The sequence below is a fragment of the Pseudomassariella vexata genome, assembly GCF_002105095.1.
Source record: "Pseudomassariella vexata strain CBS 129021 chromosome Unknown BCR38scaffold_3, whole genome shotgun sequence".
NCBI lineage: Eukaryota > Fungi > Ascomycota > Sordariomycetes > Amphisphaeriales > Pseudomassariaceae > Pseudomassariella > Pseudomassariella vexata.
Window position 1 is genome coordinate 3,130,891 of NW_024467958.1, and position 17,386 is coordinate 3,148,276.

At 50.9% G+C, this 17,386-nt stretch overlaps 8 protein-coding genes across 8 annotated transcripts; 5 read left to right on the forward strand and 3 right to left on the reverse strand.

Moving 5' to 3' along the window:
- BCR38DRAFT_464260 (beta-lactamase-like protein) lies at positions 1-1,389 on the forward strand (the record flags this gene model as incomplete). The annotated part of the gene is made up of 2 exons (XM_040862665.1): positions 1-970; positions 1,004-1,389. Exons 1-2 carry the CDS (start codon positions 211-213, stop codon positions 1,387-1,389), a joined length of 1,146 nt encoding a protein of 381 aa, XP_040719316.1. The 5' UTR covers positions 1-210.
- Positions 1,390-1,532: 143 nt separating this feature from the next.
- Positions 1,533-2,930, reverse strand: BCR38DRAFT_335719 (chaperonin 10-like protein; the record flags this gene model as incomplete). The annotated part of the gene is made up of 5 exons (XM_040855402.1): positions 1,533-1,635; positions 1,689-1,740; positions 1,814-1,877; positions 2,045-2,759; positions 2,812-2,930. 5 exons carry the CDS (start codon positions 2,928-2,930, stop codon positions 1,533-1,535), a joined length of 1,053 nt encoding a protein of 350 aa, XP_040719317.1.
- A 238-nt stretch (positions 2,931-3,168) lies between these two features.
- BCR38DRAFT_387045 (kinase-like domain-containing protein) lies at positions 3,169-4,520 on the reverse strand (the record flags this gene model as incomplete). The annotated part of the gene is made up of 3 exons (XM_040857494.1): positions 4,356-4,520; positions 3,983-4,278; positions 3,169-3,910 (listed from the first exon to the last, which is right to left on the reverse strand). Exons 1-3 carry the CDS (start codon positions 4,452-4,454, stop codon positions 3,169-3,171), a joined length of 1,137 nt encoding a protein of 378 aa, XP_040719318.1. The 5' UTR covers positions 4,455-4,520.
- Positions 4,521-4,686: 166 nt separating this feature from the next.
- On the forward strand, positions 4,687-6,558 carry BCR38DRAFT_387048 (CoA ligase). The gene is made up of 2 exons (XM_040857495.1): positions 4,687-4,838; positions 4,890-6,558. Exons 1-2 carry the CDS (start codon positions 4,805-4,807, stop codon positions 6,545-6,547), a joined length of 1,692 nt encoding a protein of 563 aa, XP_040719319.1. The 5' UTR covers positions 4,687-4,804; the 3' UTR covers positions 6,548-6,558.
- A 335-nt stretch (positions 6,559-6,893) lies between these two features.
- On the forward strand, positions 6,894-8,883 carry BCR38DRAFT_521948 (acyl-CoA dehydrogenase/oxidase). The gene is made up of 5 exons (XM_040865210.1): positions 6,894-7,142; positions 7,216-7,464; positions 7,534-7,746; positions 7,824-8,141; positions 8,217-8,883. The coding sequence occupies exons 1-5, from the start codon at positions 7,062-7,064 to the stop codon at positions 8,736-8,738; spliced, it is 1,383 nt and encodes a 460-aa protein (XP_040719320.1). The 5' UTR covers positions 6,894-7,061; the 3' UTR covers positions 8,739-8,883.
- Positions 8,884-9,276: 393 nt separating this feature from the next.
- On the forward strand, positions 9,277-11,701 carry BCR38DRAFT_425117 (aldehyde dehydrogenase domain-containing protein). Its single transcript, XM_040859701.1, has 7 exons — positions 9,277-9,563; positions 9,621-9,646; positions 9,699-9,985; positions 10,039-10,138; positions 10,194-10,565; positions 10,639-10,912; positions 10,967-11,701. The coding sequence occupies exons 1-7, from the start codon at positions 9,519-9,521 to the stop codon at positions 11,327-11,329; spliced, it is 1,467 nt and encodes a 488-aa protein (XP_040719321.1). The 5' UTR covers positions 9,277-9,518; the 3' UTR covers positions 11,330-11,701.
- Positions 11,702-13,532: 1,831 nt separating this feature from the next.
- BCR38DRAFT_455818 (uncharacterized protein) lies at positions 13,533-15,115 on the forward strand (the record flags this gene model as incomplete). The annotated part of the gene is made up of 4 exons (XM_040861839.1): positions 13,533-13,866; positions 13,923-14,647; positions 14,697-14,806; positions 14,863-15,115. The coding sequence occupies 4 exons, from the start codon at positions 13,533-13,535 to the stop codon at positions 15,113-15,115; spliced, it is 1,422 nt and encodes a 473-aa protein (XP_040719322.1).
- A 226-nt stretch (positions 15,116-15,341) lies between these two features.
- Positions 15,342-17,255, reverse strand: BCR38DRAFT_142927 (chaperonin 10-like protein). Its single transcript, XM_040853647.1, has 7 exons — positions 16,928-17,255; positions 16,760-16,861; positions 16,541-16,694; positions 16,301-16,483; positions 16,147-16,227; positions 15,858-16,080; positions 15,342-15,784 (listed from the first exon to the last, which is right to left on the reverse strand). The coding sequence occupies exons 1-7, from the start codon at positions 16,973-16,975 to the stop codon at positions 15,523-15,525; spliced, it is 1,053 nt and encodes a 350-aa protein (XP_040719323.1). The 5' UTR covers positions 16,976-17,255; the 3' UTR covers positions 15,342-15,522.
- Positions 17,256-17,386: the final 131 nt, after the last annotated feature.

Here is a 17,386-nt window from a genome sequence, read left to right on the forward strand (position 1 = left end):
CCTAAAGTTGGCAATACCAGGGTCAAGAAAAGCCAATTATAGCGTACTATATCGCTTCTCTATGACGACTCGCTGTTCCAAAATAGATGGCTTGAGTCATGATACTTAGAACTGCCCATAGTTCTCATCAAAACAGCCTGGGAATGATGATCGAAATGGAAGTGAAGTAGAGTGGGCGTTTCAATTCCATCTTGTCCATGTTTTCGTACAATGCCGCTCCAAGACATCACTCCAGAAGCCGCGCCCCCCTTGGGCATCCCTAAGCAGGGCGGGACTTGTTCGCTTTCCATCATCGACACCACATGTAGCCTCACAGTCCCCGCTAAGACGTTGGTCGAGCCGGCAATCCCTGGGCACGAGCTCATAAACTTGCCTACTGTGGCGTTTTTAATAACCCATTCGGCGTCTGGAAGACAGCTACTCTTCGACTTAGGATGCCGCAAGGACTTCTGGAATCTACCTCGTCCTATAGCTGAGATTATTGACGCCAAAGTTCCCGGAATCAAGGTTGACAGAAATCTAGTCGACATTCTGATCGAGGGAGGAATGGACATTGCCAACTTGGAGGCGGCAATTGTCAGTCATCATCACTATGATCACATCGGAGATCCAAGCACATTTCCGGCGTCGATGGATCTTGTAGTCGGTCCTGGGTTTTCGGTCCAGTTCTTGCCCGGTTACCCCACTTCCGAAGCATCTCCTGCATTCGAAAATGCCTTTGAGGGCCGCAGTGTCCGCGAGATGACCTTCTCGGACCAGTTGACGGTTGCGGGATTTCGAGCACACGACTATTTTGCGGATGGCAGCCTGTATATCCTAGACTCTCCGGGTCACGCAATTGGCCACCTCTCTGCTCTGGTTAGGACAACAAGCGACACATTTGTCTTCCTCGGGGGCGATATCTGCCATTTCAACGGAGCGTTCAGACCAACCAAATACGTTCCCATGCCACCGTTATTGCTGAGTCCCAGTGAGGTTGGGCAGTACAATGGTATGCCTTCAGCGGCATATGCCTGCTCGCTCTTCACTGGTTGTCATCCCGATCCCAGCAATGCTAGAACCTCGCCATACTACAAGCCCTGCAGCAGTGCCGACTCGTGGTATCTTGATCCTCCTCGCGCATGCCAGAGTATTGAGCATTTGAAAGCGCTCGATGCAGATGACCGAGTTCTGGTGCTGATTGCTCACGACCCGTCTATCATGAACAAATTTCCGTTCTTCCCAAATGGCGTGTTGGACGACTGGCATGAGGCAGGCTGGAAGCAGGGAATACGTTGGAGGTTTTTAGATGAACTTCCCGTGGACGGGAAGGCTAAAGAGTATCTGGTCTCTGGTACATATATGAACGGCAAGATGGTCAAGACACTGGATGGAACAAAAGTAGAATGAAGCTAGTCAGGCAATCCGCCACAACGCCAAATCATTTATCCTCTACTCTCTGCGTCCTAAGCATATTCAAAGTACAAGTATGTATTCTATTGCGACAATGCACTCTTTTATCTGACCAACTAACCTCGACCTCATGCTCCCGTCTACCTTTCCGCATCGAATATGACCTTGTTAACCTTCATCGTGTCGAATGCTTCGTAACCTTGGACGGCTTGACTAAGTGGCATGACTGTTTCAGTCATGAAGCTGCATCATGATTAGCGGCGGGTGCAAAGGTTTCGGAAGACTTGTCAACTCACTCCAAGAGATGTTGGTTTTTCTCAAGCAGTTTAAGTGCCCGTGGGAAGATGCCTGTCCAGTCGAGTTAGTTTAGATCAGCTCACCACGGGGAGGACTTCAAATTTGGCCTCATCGCTATACATACTCCTCACAGGGCACCTCCCCATCTGTATTGTCAAATTCTTCCCATAAGCTTGATTTGCACTCCACTAAAACAACGGCGGTTAGCAATCATCACGTTTCGCGTATTAAGCTATACTATCGGGGGGTCCAAGTCATGTCCCAAGAGCAAAAACTCCCAAAACAGGCGCCATCAGGCAATTGTTGCCCTTGAGTCAGACCAGAAAGGGACATGAAATATCTCGAAGTTGCGTACTGGTATTTCTCCATTGTGAACGCCAACACTTGAAATAGTGCCCCAAGGTCGAAGCAACTCGAATCCCATTTCAAGAGCTGCACTATGCCCTACGATCTCAATAACCACGTCGGCTCCGCGGCCATCGGTTAGTTCCTTGATGCGCTTGGAGAGACCCTCTCGATCGGTTTGATAGTTCCAGGGCTCAGCCCCAAGGCCTCTGGCTATATCCAGACGACTCTCGATGCCATCGACAGCCAACAAAGCCCTCGGCTTGTACTCCAAGGCAGCGATCAACCCGCAGAGCCCTACAGGCCCGCAGCCAATCAGCACGACGACGCTCTCGTTGGCAATTTGGGGCGTCAGTTTGCCAAGAGCATTGTCGGCTGCAAAGCATCCAGTTGGAAAGATGTCTGCCATGAGACAGAGCTTCAAGTCGTCGATGCCATCCGGGGCTTTGAGCACCGTCGTTTCCGCCAGTGGCACCCTTACATACTCAGCCTGGGCGCCATCCAGTAACGGGCAGCCAAAGAGGAGGCATTTCTCGCAACGCGATGAAACACCGCGAGTACAGTAGAAGCATTTGCCGCAGCTAACCGTAAAGGGGGAGACGATGGAATCCCCAGGCTTCAGCAGTTGCACGGCCGAGCCGACTTGCTCCACGACGCCCGTGAATTCGTGGCCCATTATGAAATTGGTTGCCGAGGGCTGGTGGCCGCGGAAGACGTGGAGCTCGCTGAAACGCAAAGGTTAGTGATGCCTTGGCGTCCTACCCGGACTCGTCTTACCTGCCACATAACGCCGTGTACCGCACCTTGACTATGATGTCCGTGGGGGCCTGAATGGTTGGTGTGGGTCTGTCCTCGACCACGACCTTCTTCACCCCTTTCAAGACTACTGCACGCATCGTATTTGGGGCCATGTCTAAAGGGTATCGATCGGTTTGGAGCTATTGTCCAGATTTAGCGATGACAAGCAATAATAGAAGTGATCTTTAAAAGAACAATGTATACCGCCGTGCTGAACTCGGCAATCGTACATGGAATAGGGCCTAGTTCGCCCTATTACATCAACCTCGGGTACACCTGAGTCATGCGTCTCTGCATTGGTCATGCATGGTTTTTCGGAGATGACTAAATTCACATCTACAGCTTGCTACGCGATTGCCTTGTTTGCTTGATCTTCTCTATCCGTGACTGTGACCAGAGAGCATACGGCAGCGTTTGCAACGCAAATTGCCTAGCCTTGATCCCACTTGCCTGGCCCTTTACCACTCTTGCAGCGATCCCTTGCATGATGACAGCGGTCCGGAAGTTGCTGAATGCCACGGCCCAGTCCATGTCCTGCGTTGTGTCCCAGCCTAAATACGCATGGTACCAGGCCTTGCACTCATCCATTCCCGGCAGCCCAGGCACATGGCCCGGGCGGAACTTGACTTGCACCTCTCTCAGATCGTCTGTTAGCGCCTGCTCTGTCAGCAGCGGTACTTCACCAGGTGACCATGAGAACGGCGACATCAAGTTGGCAAAATCAGAGAGCGGATGACCCTCAGTCGCCATCTCCCAATCCAAGATGCCAATCACTTCCGGTTTTGTTTTGTGGAAAACCAGATTGTCCAACTTGAAATCTCCGTGCACTAGTGTCCTTCGGTCGACGGGTTGTGTCTTAACATCTGAGAAGAAAGACAGGAGCTCCTCATAGTGCGGCAATGGCCCGACTTCTTGGCCGGTGGATTCGCTTGTTGTTCGAGCCTGTGCGATAGAAATCCTGCCGAGTGACGCGATCTGACGACTGTAGAAGCTGGTCGGCTTTCTCCACCCATCGAGTCCGATTTTCGACAGATCTACAGAATGCAGTTTTCCCAATGTGGCCACTGCTTCCTTCCAGCTTTGAATTTGTTAGCATGGTCGAGATTTTTGTTCATATATCGAGTCCAGAAGTGTAAACAAGGCGGCTCACATATTAGTGCGCTTTTCGGGGTCGAGACCAGGCAGCCAAGGCTCTTCGAATATCCTGCCGTCCAAGAACTCCATTATGTAAAATGCGCTTCCGATGACGGCTGGGTCCTCGCAGAAGCAATAGGTCTTGGGTACAGGCACGTTGGTCTGCTCTAGAGCCTTGATAACTTCGTACTCCCTCTCAATCCGATGAGCGGTTTTGGAGACCAGGTTACCAGGTGGTTTCTTCCGTAACACGAACTTATCCCCTGTCGATGAAGTAATCTCGTATGTGGGATTGGATTGTCCATGACTGAACTGTGAGTACTTGTAATCAGCCACTTCAGCTGATCGAGATTGCGTATCCAACAAGGGGGAAGATAGAAAACAAATACCTGCTTCAAGCTGAACGGGAGTTTTATTAGAGCCACATTCTCTTTTATGTATTCACTCAAAGCCGACGTATCGATTGGCTGTCTCACAATGCCCGCCATGGAGTCGCGGAGCAGAAAAATGAGCAAGTAGTGAACAACAAAAACTGCTATCGCCTCTATTACAGGCGGCCTTTTTATCTGAAAACAAATGTGATGAAGACGCTGTTGGGATGGCTCCTGAGCTCGTCCCCGATGTCAGAGGTCATGACTAAGTCCATATGCCTAGGGAAGGGACCCCTGAAAATCTCACCAATTGGGACTGGGGCAAGGAAACGCGACCCGCCATTTAAGTCACCGCCTCAATCTCTCATACTTGGGAACGAGATGTCGAGTGGTATTGTATATATCATCTTTGCTCTTCTGAAAGGCATCAACTCGTGCGACGTATAACCCCAATCTTGGTGTTAGCCATGACGTTCAAATCCCAAAGTCCCGACATAGACCGTGAGTGAAGGCAAGTCAAGCGATGTTTTACTTACTAACGTGCATCTTTAGTGCCCCATGACCTGTCATTGTGGTCTTGGCTTTTCGATTCGACGCAATCTTGCTTATCCAAGTACCCCCGGGACAAGATTCAGGGGTTCACCAATGTTGTCACCAAGCAACATGTGAGCTTTCAGGATGTAGAAAGATATACTACGTATGTCTCGACGGCCTTGACGACATTATGTGGACTACGTGAAGGCGATGTGGTCATCGTCTACGGAAAAAACTCCATCTGGTACCCCGTAGCTACACTTTCCGCAGTTCGAGTCGGCGCCGTCGCATGTGGCATATCGCCAGAGTATAACATCGAAGAGCTCTGTTTCAGCTTGCAGCTGAGCAAAGCTAAGTTCATCATGGCGACAGTCGAGACAGCGGATAAAGCCTGCGCCGCTGCGGCCAAGTCGGGCATTCCCAAGGAGAACGTGATTCTCATGGACGGCGCAAGAGTCGGCATGATGAGCATCCAGAGATTGCTCCAGTTGGGAGAGTCTCGTGGGGAGATGAAACAAGTCAGGCCATACCAGATCCCCAAAGGCAAATCCAATGGTGATGTGTGTGCCTACCTCTGCTTTAGCAGCGGCACTACCGGCCTTCCAAAGGCAGTCATGGTATCTCATGCAAACATCATCGCTCAGTGCCTCCAAGTACAACAGATTACACCCCCCGATCATGACAAGGTCCTCGCCGCGTTGCCATTCTACCACATCACGGGCATCGTACACCAGCTGCACCTCCCTATCTTGCTCAACGCCCACGTCTACGTACTGCCCACCTTCACCCTGGATGCGTTGTTGCAAACAGTGGCAGACTACAAGGTCAAAGAACTGCTGATAGTACCACCCATACTCATTCGAATGGTCCGGGACGAACAAACCGTGTCAAAATACGATCTTTCGCATGTAAAACGTTTCTCCTCGGGTGCCGCACCCTTGTCTCAGGAGATATTAGCACTACTGGAAAGCAGGTTCCCTGGCACGGGCTTCAAGCAAGGCTATGGAATGACGGAGTCATGCTCGGCCATAACTTCGCATCCACCCTCCAAGTATGCGTACAAATATGCCGACAAGGTTGGCATGGTGGTGGGGTCGACCGAAGTGAGAGTGGTCAACCCCGAGACGGGAGAAGACTGCAAAGTTGGCGAGGCCGGAGAAATATGGGCGCGTGGTCCACAGGTGGCCATGGGCTATCTGAACAACCCCAAAGCAACTGCAGAGACCTTTGACAAGGACGGGTTCTTGCACACTGGGGACATTGGGAAATTCGACGACGAAGGGCTGCTCTCCATCACGGACAGGATGAAGGAGATGATCAAGGTCAAGGGCATAGGCGTCGCGCCGGCAGAGCTCGAGAATCTTCTGCTGGGCCACCCATCAGTCAGCGATGCCGCAGTGCTGGGAATTCCCGACGAGACTGCGGGTGAGAGACCCAAGGCATATGTTGTCTTGAACCCAGCGGGGGGCTTGTCTCCTGCCGATGCAGGACGGGCTCTGATTCAACTAGCAAAGTCCAGCAAAGCAAGACACAAGTGGATCGCCGAAGTCGAGATTGTTCACGAGATACCGAAGAGCCCTGCTGGCAAGATACTGCGACGAAAGCTTAGGGAAACGTCTCCACAAAGCAGTGGGAATGTCATCGTTCAGGATGAATCCCGAACGTCAAGACTGTGACATGACTGCCAGGCAATCGATCTATTACATTTTTTTACAACTAAAATTTGACTGAATATAAAACACTCTGATACCAGAAAATGTGACAATGAGATTGATCTCAACTCTCTTCCAGAAGCCTGAGATAGAGATAGAATAATCCACCATTGCACCAGGTCACGCCTAGTCCGCAAGCTCCATCGGACCGGTACCCGTAATAGGAGAGATACCATGCTCAAAGGCCAACCAGGAGGAAGATGGCCGCTATGGGATTCTCGAACCCTGACTTGGAATGACCTTTGTCATGCCATCAGCCGAAAGTTGCTTAGCGTAAGCTCCAAGCTGCACTCTATCCCAACCATCCATGCACCATTACACCCCTCGTAATTGATAAGAGGCCTGTGCTGATATATGAATAAATATACAATATTCGTCGCTTGGTTTCATCAGGGGCAATCTATTCGCTGTTTCTCACTCTTTTCCTGCATCACCTACGCGACCTTCTCAACGTGGTTCGATTCTCACACAGCCCAACATGGACATTCCAGCATCCGCAAGAATCCCGGCCAGTGTGGTGGACAAAGTTAGCAAAAAAGCACAGCAAACGCTCGACGAGGTATTTTCCAGTACACACATCCCGCGAAGAGTGCCATGCGGGACTCTAAGCCCGGTTCTAACGGAATGAGCAGGTGGAGAGTTTTGTGCAAGAAAAGTGCATCCCAGCGGACGCCGTCTTTGCCCAACAGCTTGGCCGCGAGCCTCGCGGGCGTTTCGCCTCTCATCCAAAGGTGTTAGAAGACCTGAAACTCGAGGCACGGCGACGAGGCCTGTGGAATTTATTCTTGGCTAAAGGACACGACGGGAAAGGCGCCGGATACACCAACCTGGAGTATGGATTAATGGCCGAGCAACTTGGGCAAAGCCAAATCGCGAGTGAGGTATGTCTCAATAGCTCTGTGCTGGTTCAAAAAGGAGCGAGAGCTGTACTAACAGTGCCGGATCGACAGGCAATGAACTGTTCTGCTCCGGATTCAGGAAACATGGAGGTTCTGGAAAAGTTTTCGAATGCTTCCCAGAAAAAGGAATGGCTAGCACCATTGCTCGACGGAAAGATACGATCTGCATTCCTCATGACCGAGCCAGACATTGCATCAAGTGATGCAACCAACATCAGATTTGACATACGGAAAGAAGGTAACGAATATGTGCTCAATGGCAGTGTAAGTCACATTCAATAAGTATTACTTACCCCTGAATAATTGGGGGATCTGTGGCTAAGTTGCTGTTTCACGTCTAGAAATGGTGGAGTAGCGGTGCCGGCGACCCAAGTTGCGAACTTTACATAGTCATGGGCAAGACTGATGCAGACAACCCAAACCCATATCGACAGCAGTCGGTTGTTCTAGTGCCATCTCGGACGCCTGGAATCATAGTACAACGTATGCTGTCCGTTTTCGGATACGACGACGCGCCCCATGGCCATGGCTACGTCACCTTCAACAATGTACGCATCCCCGCGTCCAACGTCGTGCTGGGGGAAGGCAGAGGTTTCGAAATAATACAGGGCCGACTCGGACCTGGAAGGATACACCACACCATGCGGTGTATCGGTGCGGTAAGACGCCTAGCATGATGCAACCCAAATAGTCTTGGTCTGTCGACTAATTACTTTTTGCAAATTCGACTTTAGGCTGAGCGTGCCCTTGGACTGCTGCTTGCTCGCATACATGAGCCTACAAAGAGACCTTTTGGGAAGATGCTCCACGAACACGGTTTGGTGCTGAGCCAGGTCGCCCGAGCACGAATTGAGATCGACTCGTCTCGACTCGTCGTGCTGAACGCCGCTATCAAAATCGACAACGGGAATGCCAAGCTAGCCATGGCGGAAATCGCAGAGGCCAAGATCCTTGTGCCCCAAATGCTGGGTCGTGTCATCGACGATGCCATTCAGGTCTACGGTGGCGCCGGCGTCAGCCAGGACACTCCTCTGGCGTACATGTGGGCCTGCGCCAGAACTATGAGATTGGTGGACGGCCCCGACGAGGTCCACCTGTTGCAGCTTGGAAAACGCGAAAGTCGGCGTGCCGCTGGGGTTAGAGAGCGGCTGGAGAGGCAAAAGGAGCTGGAAGGGCAACTCTTTCAGCATTACGATGTGCAGAAGGTCGACCCCCTGTACATGGGATGGACATCGGAGACGAAACCGAAACTATGAGACCAGAAATTTTGGCAGCACTTTGGGGGTTTCATTTACTGGGTTCATGAAGTGATCAAGGCGTCGGGGGCAGAAATCGACAACGGAGTTTTGCAAGTAGAAACACGTCATGACTGGCAGCACGAGGGCTTTTCCCAACTCGCTCATGTTTTGATTGCAGAATAGCACTGTGAACATGGTGCTTACTGTGTGCAATCGGCCCGGAGGAATTCGCATTGCTCTGCATAGAAACCGACCTTTCGTGGCTATTATGCTTTCCCATGAACTTTCGAAATCCATCTTCCAAAGTATGGAGCATCGGGTGTGGCCCGCATGGAGAGTGAGTGGCTGAGCCAGGATTGCTCTACCTTAGTCAGTCCTTGAGTCTTGAAGCCATTCTCTGGCCCACATAGACCTATCCCGAGGCATACAACCCCGGCGCAAGCTAGGAAAACACCTTGACATGACTAAGGCCATTAAGCGGAGAGGGAGACCCACTGAAAAACATGTTCGGATCTGAGAAGCGACCCGTCGCTGCGCAGTAAGGTGTAGCTAGGCTCATGACTTTGCAATGGCTGTAGGGTTGCACAGCTCAATATGACTCATTGAGCTGGAAGGCCATCTCCACTGTAGAGGATGGTGTCTTCATCGCCCTAGAAGCGATATAGCTCCATGCTCATGTGATTGTAATGAAAAAGGCCTTCGTCCGTGCAAGATAGCCTATCCTGCTTCGGGCCGGACTTGCTTGAGAATATTCGCACTCCTCTATTCATTGTACAAGCTATTATCAATTATTTCACGATGGAGCTCGAGCCGCATCTCACCCAACTCTTCATCAACAACAAAGTAAGATGATGCAACACCCTCTAGTCCGTGCCAGTTACATGATGCTAATGGTGGTAGTTTGTGAACTGCCGTAGCAAGAAAACGTATGTCACAACTATATTTGGGGAACATCGGGGTTTAACATGTGAAATGCAGTGTATCAGTATTCAACCCTGCCAATGGCGAGCTCGTTAGCGACCAAATCCCCGTTGCTGGTAACGAGGATGTCGATGAAGCTGTCGAATTCGCAAACCAGGCTTTCGCGGCTAATTCGCCATGGCGCAAGATGACCAATGTCGAGCGGCAGAAGCTTCTCCTCAAGTTCGCAGACATATTGGAGGCGAACCAAGAACGTCTTGCGTACCTGACGCGGCTGACTTTGGGTGCACCATATCTGCCCTTTGGAAAATCTGAGATAGATACAGCCATTGGCTGTTTCCGATGTAAGCCTACCAGTGCACCGCGCTGCGACGTCGGGCCACTAACCAAGTTCCAGATTACGCCGGTTGGGTGGACAAACATGCCGGCCAGAGCTTTCCCGCCGATGATGGCTTCTACAAGATTGTTCGCAACGAGCCATTGGGCGTAGTGGCAGGGTGGGCCCCATAGTTTCGAGGCAACGCTGCCGCAACTTGCTGACCGAGGTCCCAGCATCATTCCCTGGAACGGGCCGCTGGCATCTGTCGGGTTGAAGGCAGCCCCGGCATTGGCAACTGGGAATGTCTTCATCCTGAAGCCAAGCGAGAAAACGCCACTGATGGCAGCCGAGCTCGGTAAACTCGTCATCGAAGCAGGGTTTCCTCCTGGCGTCTTCCAGGTCCTGACGGGAGACGGAACCACAGGTGCTGCCCTTGCCGCCCACATGCGCGTCGCCAAAGTCAGCTTTACGGGAAGCATTGCCACGGGGAAAGCGGTGCAAGTGCTAGCGGCAAAGAGTAATCTCAAACGTGTGACGCTGGAGCTAGGAGGGAAAAGTCCCGCTGTGGTGTTCGACGACGCAAATCTGAAGAATGCAATTGATTGGTATGAAACACCCTCTTCTCCCTCAAGCATCTCTGTGCTCGTACCCATTGGGCATCGCTAAAGTGTACACAAGGACTGTGAATGGTCTTCTCACCAACAGCGGGCAAATATGTTTCGCGGCATCGAAGGTATACGTTCAGTCGGGCATTTACGACAAATTCATTGAGGCGTATGCCAACGCCTTCAAAGCCAAGAAGAGTGTAATTGGAGATCCCGAAACAAAGGGCATTGAGTTAGGGCCTGTCGTGGACAAGGCTCAATATGATCGCATCATGAACATCATCTCCACTGCCCAAAACGACAAGGAGGGGACATTGCTGTGTGGTGGAAACGCCATGGGATCCAAGGTAACAGTTGCCACTCAGAGCACATCTACTCGGGTAATCTAACCGCCGCGGCAGGGCTACTACATTGAACCCGCGATATTCACCGACACGAGAGAGGATGCTACCATCTACAAGGATGAGATATTTGGACCCGTGGTCGTCATCAACAAATTCGACAGCGAAGAGGAAATCATCCGTCTTTCCAATGACAGTAAATATGGACTGATGGCGGGTGTCTTCACGCAGGACATCAGTCGTGCGCTGCGGTTGAGCTCGGCCATCGACTCGGGCGTTGTTGGGATCAACTGTATCAGCACAATCACCTTCTCGTGTCCATTTGGGGGGACTAAGGAAAGTGGGCTAGGGAGAGAGAACGGGGAGCATGCCCTGCGCGCATACACCGAACCTAAGACGGTCTTGATCAATATGAACTACTAAGGGTGGATGGCGTCGCTGCTCATTGTACTCTTACTAGATCGTCAGAGTGCGACCTTTAGAAACTACGTAAAGTGAGCAACAACTAGCCGTCTTCACGGTGATTTTATGTGCGAACGAGCCGCCTCCCTGTACCCACACTCAGCCCCATCTGCCGTAGCTCCATCACTATTCATGGGTCGGTTAAGTACGACGATATGTATACATGGTAATTCCGTAAGGAGCATTGATAAGATTTTCAGACCCTCTACTTTGATAGAGTGCTTTCAGAGGAGAGATTAAACGACGTTCGAGCTTTACCGCAGTCTAAATATGCTACATTATTCGTAACAAGAATGTTAGACCTCACTTCGGTGAGCGTAAGACAGACCTGAGGCTTTCAGTAGATGAGTAGAAAATATTCGTCTAACAAGTTCGGCGTTGAAGTAGAATCGATGTATTTCCTTTCAGTACCCGTTTTATCTATCCCTTACTATTCTAGATATCTATATTAGTTACTGTTATGTTCACCTGACGCTCCGCCCTCAACCGCTCCTAATTTAAAAATGTATAGACGAACGGAAGTAGTAGGTAGAGAAACACATAAATTAGACGCCAGAGTGAGAGCGACGCGTGTTTTAGACGGGCGAGACGTAGGTTACTGGCGGATCGTATCGGAAGTAGTACGCAATATAACATATGAATGAGCCTTCTACCCCAAGTACGAATCATGGTTGCGCTGTCAGTCTATCTCTGTTGACGAATACTAGACTAAAGATACAACAATACCATCTTGCAATACTAGTGCCCGTTCCTCTGTTATAAGGAGAACGGGTGCATGTAGGTAGGACACCCATACTAGGGTGTCCCTGTTCATAGTCCAGGTACTGGACATCGTGACCAACGTCACACACACACTAACGAACCTTATCGAGAGGAGAGTTACGTCAATTACTTTACCGGTATTTTCTCTAGACTTAAATTCAATTAAGACAGCATAATACGAAATAAATGACTATATGAAGGATACGTACGGCTATATTAAGAAGCCGCCGTACGACTAACTTCGAGGCTAGGCCCGGGTGGCTTTCGACTAAATTAACAAGAAGTATCTGAAGGGTCTGCTAGATATGATGCCGTAACGTAGCGAGGCCTGGTTAATACAAATAGGGGTGCGATAAAGTAGTGAGATACATAGAGATGGGAGGGTACGGCCAAATGCAGGGCCGAAGGCCTACAAAACCCCACATCAAGCCAGAATTAGCCATCAGACAAGAGAAAGAAATCCATCTTTTTTGGCCTTCGCATAAATCTCATAGCACAGGGTTTGGGGTTTGTGTTTAGAGCCTAGTACAAATTAGGTAGTGGTCGAAACACACTGTGGGCCCGCAACATTTCGGGAGGTTTGAATAACCCATGATACTATAGTATGCCGGACACTAGCTATCCCTACCGCCTGCTTAGCTCCACCTCATCTTTCTAGATAGCTCTCGATCAATCCGGTTAGACGTTCAAGGCATAGAGAGCCAAGGCCAACCAACATGTAATGAGAGATAGATTTCAATAAAATTGCCGAGCTAGTTATTTGTTACGGTTGGGATGGTTAGGTTGATTCAGTGGTGTATCGACTGTTCGTTGCCTCTCTGCGTCCTTCGACTGCGTAGGTCTGACTTGTGCTTAGCTCCATCTCCGTCTCTTCTGCTCTCCACATATGGACTGTCCACTACGACACCTTGTTTGTAAACTAGTCGCCTGTGACAGGAGTTCTGACCTGTCTGATCTGTCTGATCCGCTAGGGTAGTCCCTAGGGGTTATATATTTGGGTTAAAACAAGGTTAGCTTGTATGATTAACGATATTATTTTATACTAATTGTGGGCAAACGCAAAAGGGTGGTATTGGTGACGATGATGATAAGACCAACTCCTAAAGGCTGCAGCTACGGAAGGGCTGTCCATGGGCAGCTAGCCCAAGCGCTGCACCTAGCACAGCACGCAGGCGGTGTGCCCGGGACGCAACATTAATACTAATACATGGTTTCTCGATATGTATTAGTCTTTTTTTCAATCCGTGTTGCCGTGCGGGGTCTGGTGTCCACTTCCCCGTTTTCTCCCCGCAGATGTGCTCAACCGAATTCTATCAATTTCATAAGATCAACTCGGTGTCACACAGGATGCAGGGCAGACGTTACTCTTTGCCGTAACTTTGTTATTTCTGTCCTCAGTACCATGTCCGACTCGGACCCGGGTGGCATCGCACTTGCGGGATCCTCTAGGAAGCGTGCTAGAACAATATCCAATCTTACCGAGGAGCAGATCCAACACAAGCGCAGCGTTGATCGCAAAGCTCAGCGTGCCTTTCGCCAGCGGACAAAGGACTGCATCGCACATCTCGAACAGCAGTTCGCCCAAGTCCAGGAGAGGTGCGCCCAAAGGGAGAAAAAACTGCTGTCGCTGCGGGAGCAAAACAAGACCCTCCTCCGCTGTCTGGAGACCATTGTTGACCTGGCCTCGACCACGCTGAGCCAGACCATCGACGATGCGAGCACGAGTGATGGCTCCGGTACGACCGCTAATCCCCAAGCCCAAGCCTTGGACGTCGCTAAGTTCATCTCTTAGAAAGCGGTAGCAGCACCCAAGGATGCGAGGGGCGCCATCAAGGAGATGCTGTCCAAGGGCCCGACTCCCAGCACACGTTTGGAGCGCAGGGCATGCACTCGCCCACCGTTTCTGAGCCGGAAAGACGCCAAACTGATCTGCCAACACAGGCTGCACAAATGCAGCCAGATCATCCCCATTATGTACCCGATCGCTATTCATTCACGGGAGGCGACTCGTCCTACACCGCCACGTCGACCGCTTCTGTGAGCACGAAGGACAGCCACGCGTCACCAACGGAAAGCTACCAGCTTCCACGGCCTATTTTGAACGCTGCACAGTTCTCGGTGGACCCGCAGATTGCCCAGACCGCTGACGACGCGTCCCGGACCGAATCCTTTGCCGCGCTGCCAACTCCCTGCAGTACCATGACGGTGGATTCACGATATTACGTCAAGCCAACTTCCGTCTTCGCCGTTCTTCCTTCCCACTTGCCCTCGACATGCCCTCTGGACCAGATACTGCTCGACTTCCTCAGCTCCCGCAGAGACATGCTCTCCAGTGGCATGCCCATTGAAACGGTCATTGGGCCGCGGAAACCAACAGTCAAGGCTGTCATCAACCCTGAGCTGGTCACTTCTGTGCACCCTCTCAGTGGAGTCCTGGCTGGGGTCTTGTCAACCTTTCCCTATGTCGGACAAACGGAGAAGCTGGCCTTCTTTTACCTCATGTGTCTAACTATGACGGTAGGGTGTCTCTAGACAATTCAATGATATCAACGGCTAACAACGACAGTGGCAAGTCTCTCCCACCAAAGAAAATTACATGTCCATGCCGACATGGCTGAGGCCGACGGTGGCGCAAATTACAATCCCACATCCTGTGTGGATAGACAACATTCCGTGGTAAGAAGAAAAGGCATAGCACCAAGAAGCGCGCTCCACTAATAATGGCTCCCCAGGCCGGGCGTCCGGGACATATTGATAGAGAACTCGGAGGATTTCCCGTTCCAACTATTTTCCGACTACTACTCCCAGAACGTGACGGTGAACTGGCAGTTTGACAGCCTCGACGCTATCTCGGATATGGACAACGACGCTGTATTACATTCGATTTTCGAGAAACACGTTCGTAACCTGAAGAACTGGACCGTCTCGCCCGAGTTCCACACACGCTTCCCCGAAATGGTATCCGCAATCTACGCTGACGACTAACGCGGACTCCAATATTCAACAACCGTATAATGCCGAACGGGGGCATTGCCTACCGAACTGATACGACGACACCGAAGGTATGGATGGAATTCGGCCTATGTATTTTTTTTTTGCCTCTTTGTAAATGACTGCTGTGGTGTCTTGCTGGCTTACATGCCCTTTTACTTCACTGATTCGCTCGTCTGTATCCTTACTTCCTCCGTGTAGAAGTTGAAAGCAGGAAAGATCAACAAGAAACAAAAACTGAATGAAGAGGGAAACCTTTATTCTGCAATCACCCACTTTCTGCATACAAACATCGACTACTGTTTATTTGATGTTGTACGGGCGATTTTAGCCTCACAAAGAAAAGCCGAGCTACCCCCACCGGCTCCGGCTTACATGGTTCAGATGTCGCAACATTGACATCAGTCCAGAACGATTCCAAAACGCCCGGCAGCGTTCCCAGAATTCATCAAGTCGATCAGCTTGTGGATGTCGTGGATGCTGTTGAAGGTGGTTATGTGTGATTTGATGCCATGCTCGTGACTGAACATAATTGCCTCTGGCATGTTCTGAGGGATGCCGCTACTTCTTCCCGCAATGCGATACTTACCCAACAGAATATCCAGGGCGCTGATGGACAATGGCCGCTGGGGAATACCGGCAACCATCAAAAGACCGTTGATGCTGTAAATTCACACGTCAGCCTTGCTTGGTGCCCCACGCACATGAATGTGCTTATATTCAGTGGGCAACATACCGGAGGGCCTTGGGCGCGGTCTCATAGGCTGCATTAGATGCACTGAAGACGGCAGCGGCGTGACAGCCGCCATTGGTGAGCTCCTTGATTTTGGCCTCATAATTGGGCTCCTCCATGGTGTTGATGACGATGTCGGCACCCAGTGTCTTGACTGCCTCCAACTGGGCATTCGAAATATCCAGTCCGATGGTCTTCAACTTCATGGCCTTCGCGTACTGGATTGCTTTTAAGAAGAACACAAGTTAGAGATTATGCCAAGAGATGCCTAGCAAGTGTTTTGATCGCCTACCGAGATGTCCGAGGCCGCCGCACCCGACGATTGCAATCCATTGTCCCTCTTGCAGGTTGCAGCCTTTTACAGCATGATAGGCTTGTGGATAGTCAGCAATGATATGGCCAGAAGTAAAGCCATGACAGCAAGCGATGTCGTCGATATGCCTTACCAGTGATGCCGGCGCAAAACAGCGGTGCCGCGGTTATCATGTCCATGCCGTCTGGCAACACCATTGCGTTTCGGCAGTCAGCCACGGAATATTCTGCGAAATGTCCCTCGCACGAAAATCCATGCATCCTCCCTGTTCCCTTCTCACAGAAGAGGTTGTGCACTTGGCAGCCTTCGCATTCATCTGTAAAGGTCAGCATGCAGGCTGGGAACGAGTATCAGGGGCATGGGGGGTTCTTACAGCAAGCATAACTACAGCCAAGGCAGCCCACCGGGTCACCTATCTTGAAATTTTTGACGTCCTTTCCGAGCGCAACAACGAAGCCCGTGTTCTCGTGGCCGATGGTTATGGTGTCTGTGGGGGGTTCTTCCGCAGTATGGCCCCAGAACAGCATCTGTGCATCAGGAATCACTTGTTAAGGACAGCCCAGACAGCTCTACATATGTATCGAGTACGCACCAGATCGGAGTGGCATAGCGACGCACACCTGGTCTTGATGAGGATCTCATTGTCCTTGCACGTCGGAATAGGTATGTGGTTAACTTCGACCTTATTTGTTTTCTACGACCGTATCTGTCAGCTAGAAGCAGTTGGGAGCGTGTGGGAGACTTGTCGGAAGATGCTTGCCTTATTATACTGCGCCGCATACATCAATCCGGAATCTAGAGAGCCCATTGCGCTGAAGTCCAAAGAATAGTCGTCAGGTACTATGCATGAGGTTTAATCAGAGGTATGCCACATAGGTTGCGTGTCTATAGACGATCTAGATGGGTTGCTTTACAAGGAAAGGTTATGCAGCACTGGTATCGCGGATTAATATTGTGGCAGGCTCATTAATAGCTCAGCAACGGACAATCTTCCCGGGTGCGGGTGGGGCTCCTTCTACTAGAGGGCCCCTCTACAGCGCAGGAATTATACTGTTGCAGCTGTTATTGTAGGTGATGCTGTCTTTGGCGTGCCAGCTACACGCAGGCGAAAGCATCGTGGCACACGCGACAGGGTACAGGTGGGGGGGGCGCGTTCTGCACTTAGTAATGACAGGCCACCCGGGCGCGGCACTCATAGGACCGGATCGAAAGGCTGGAC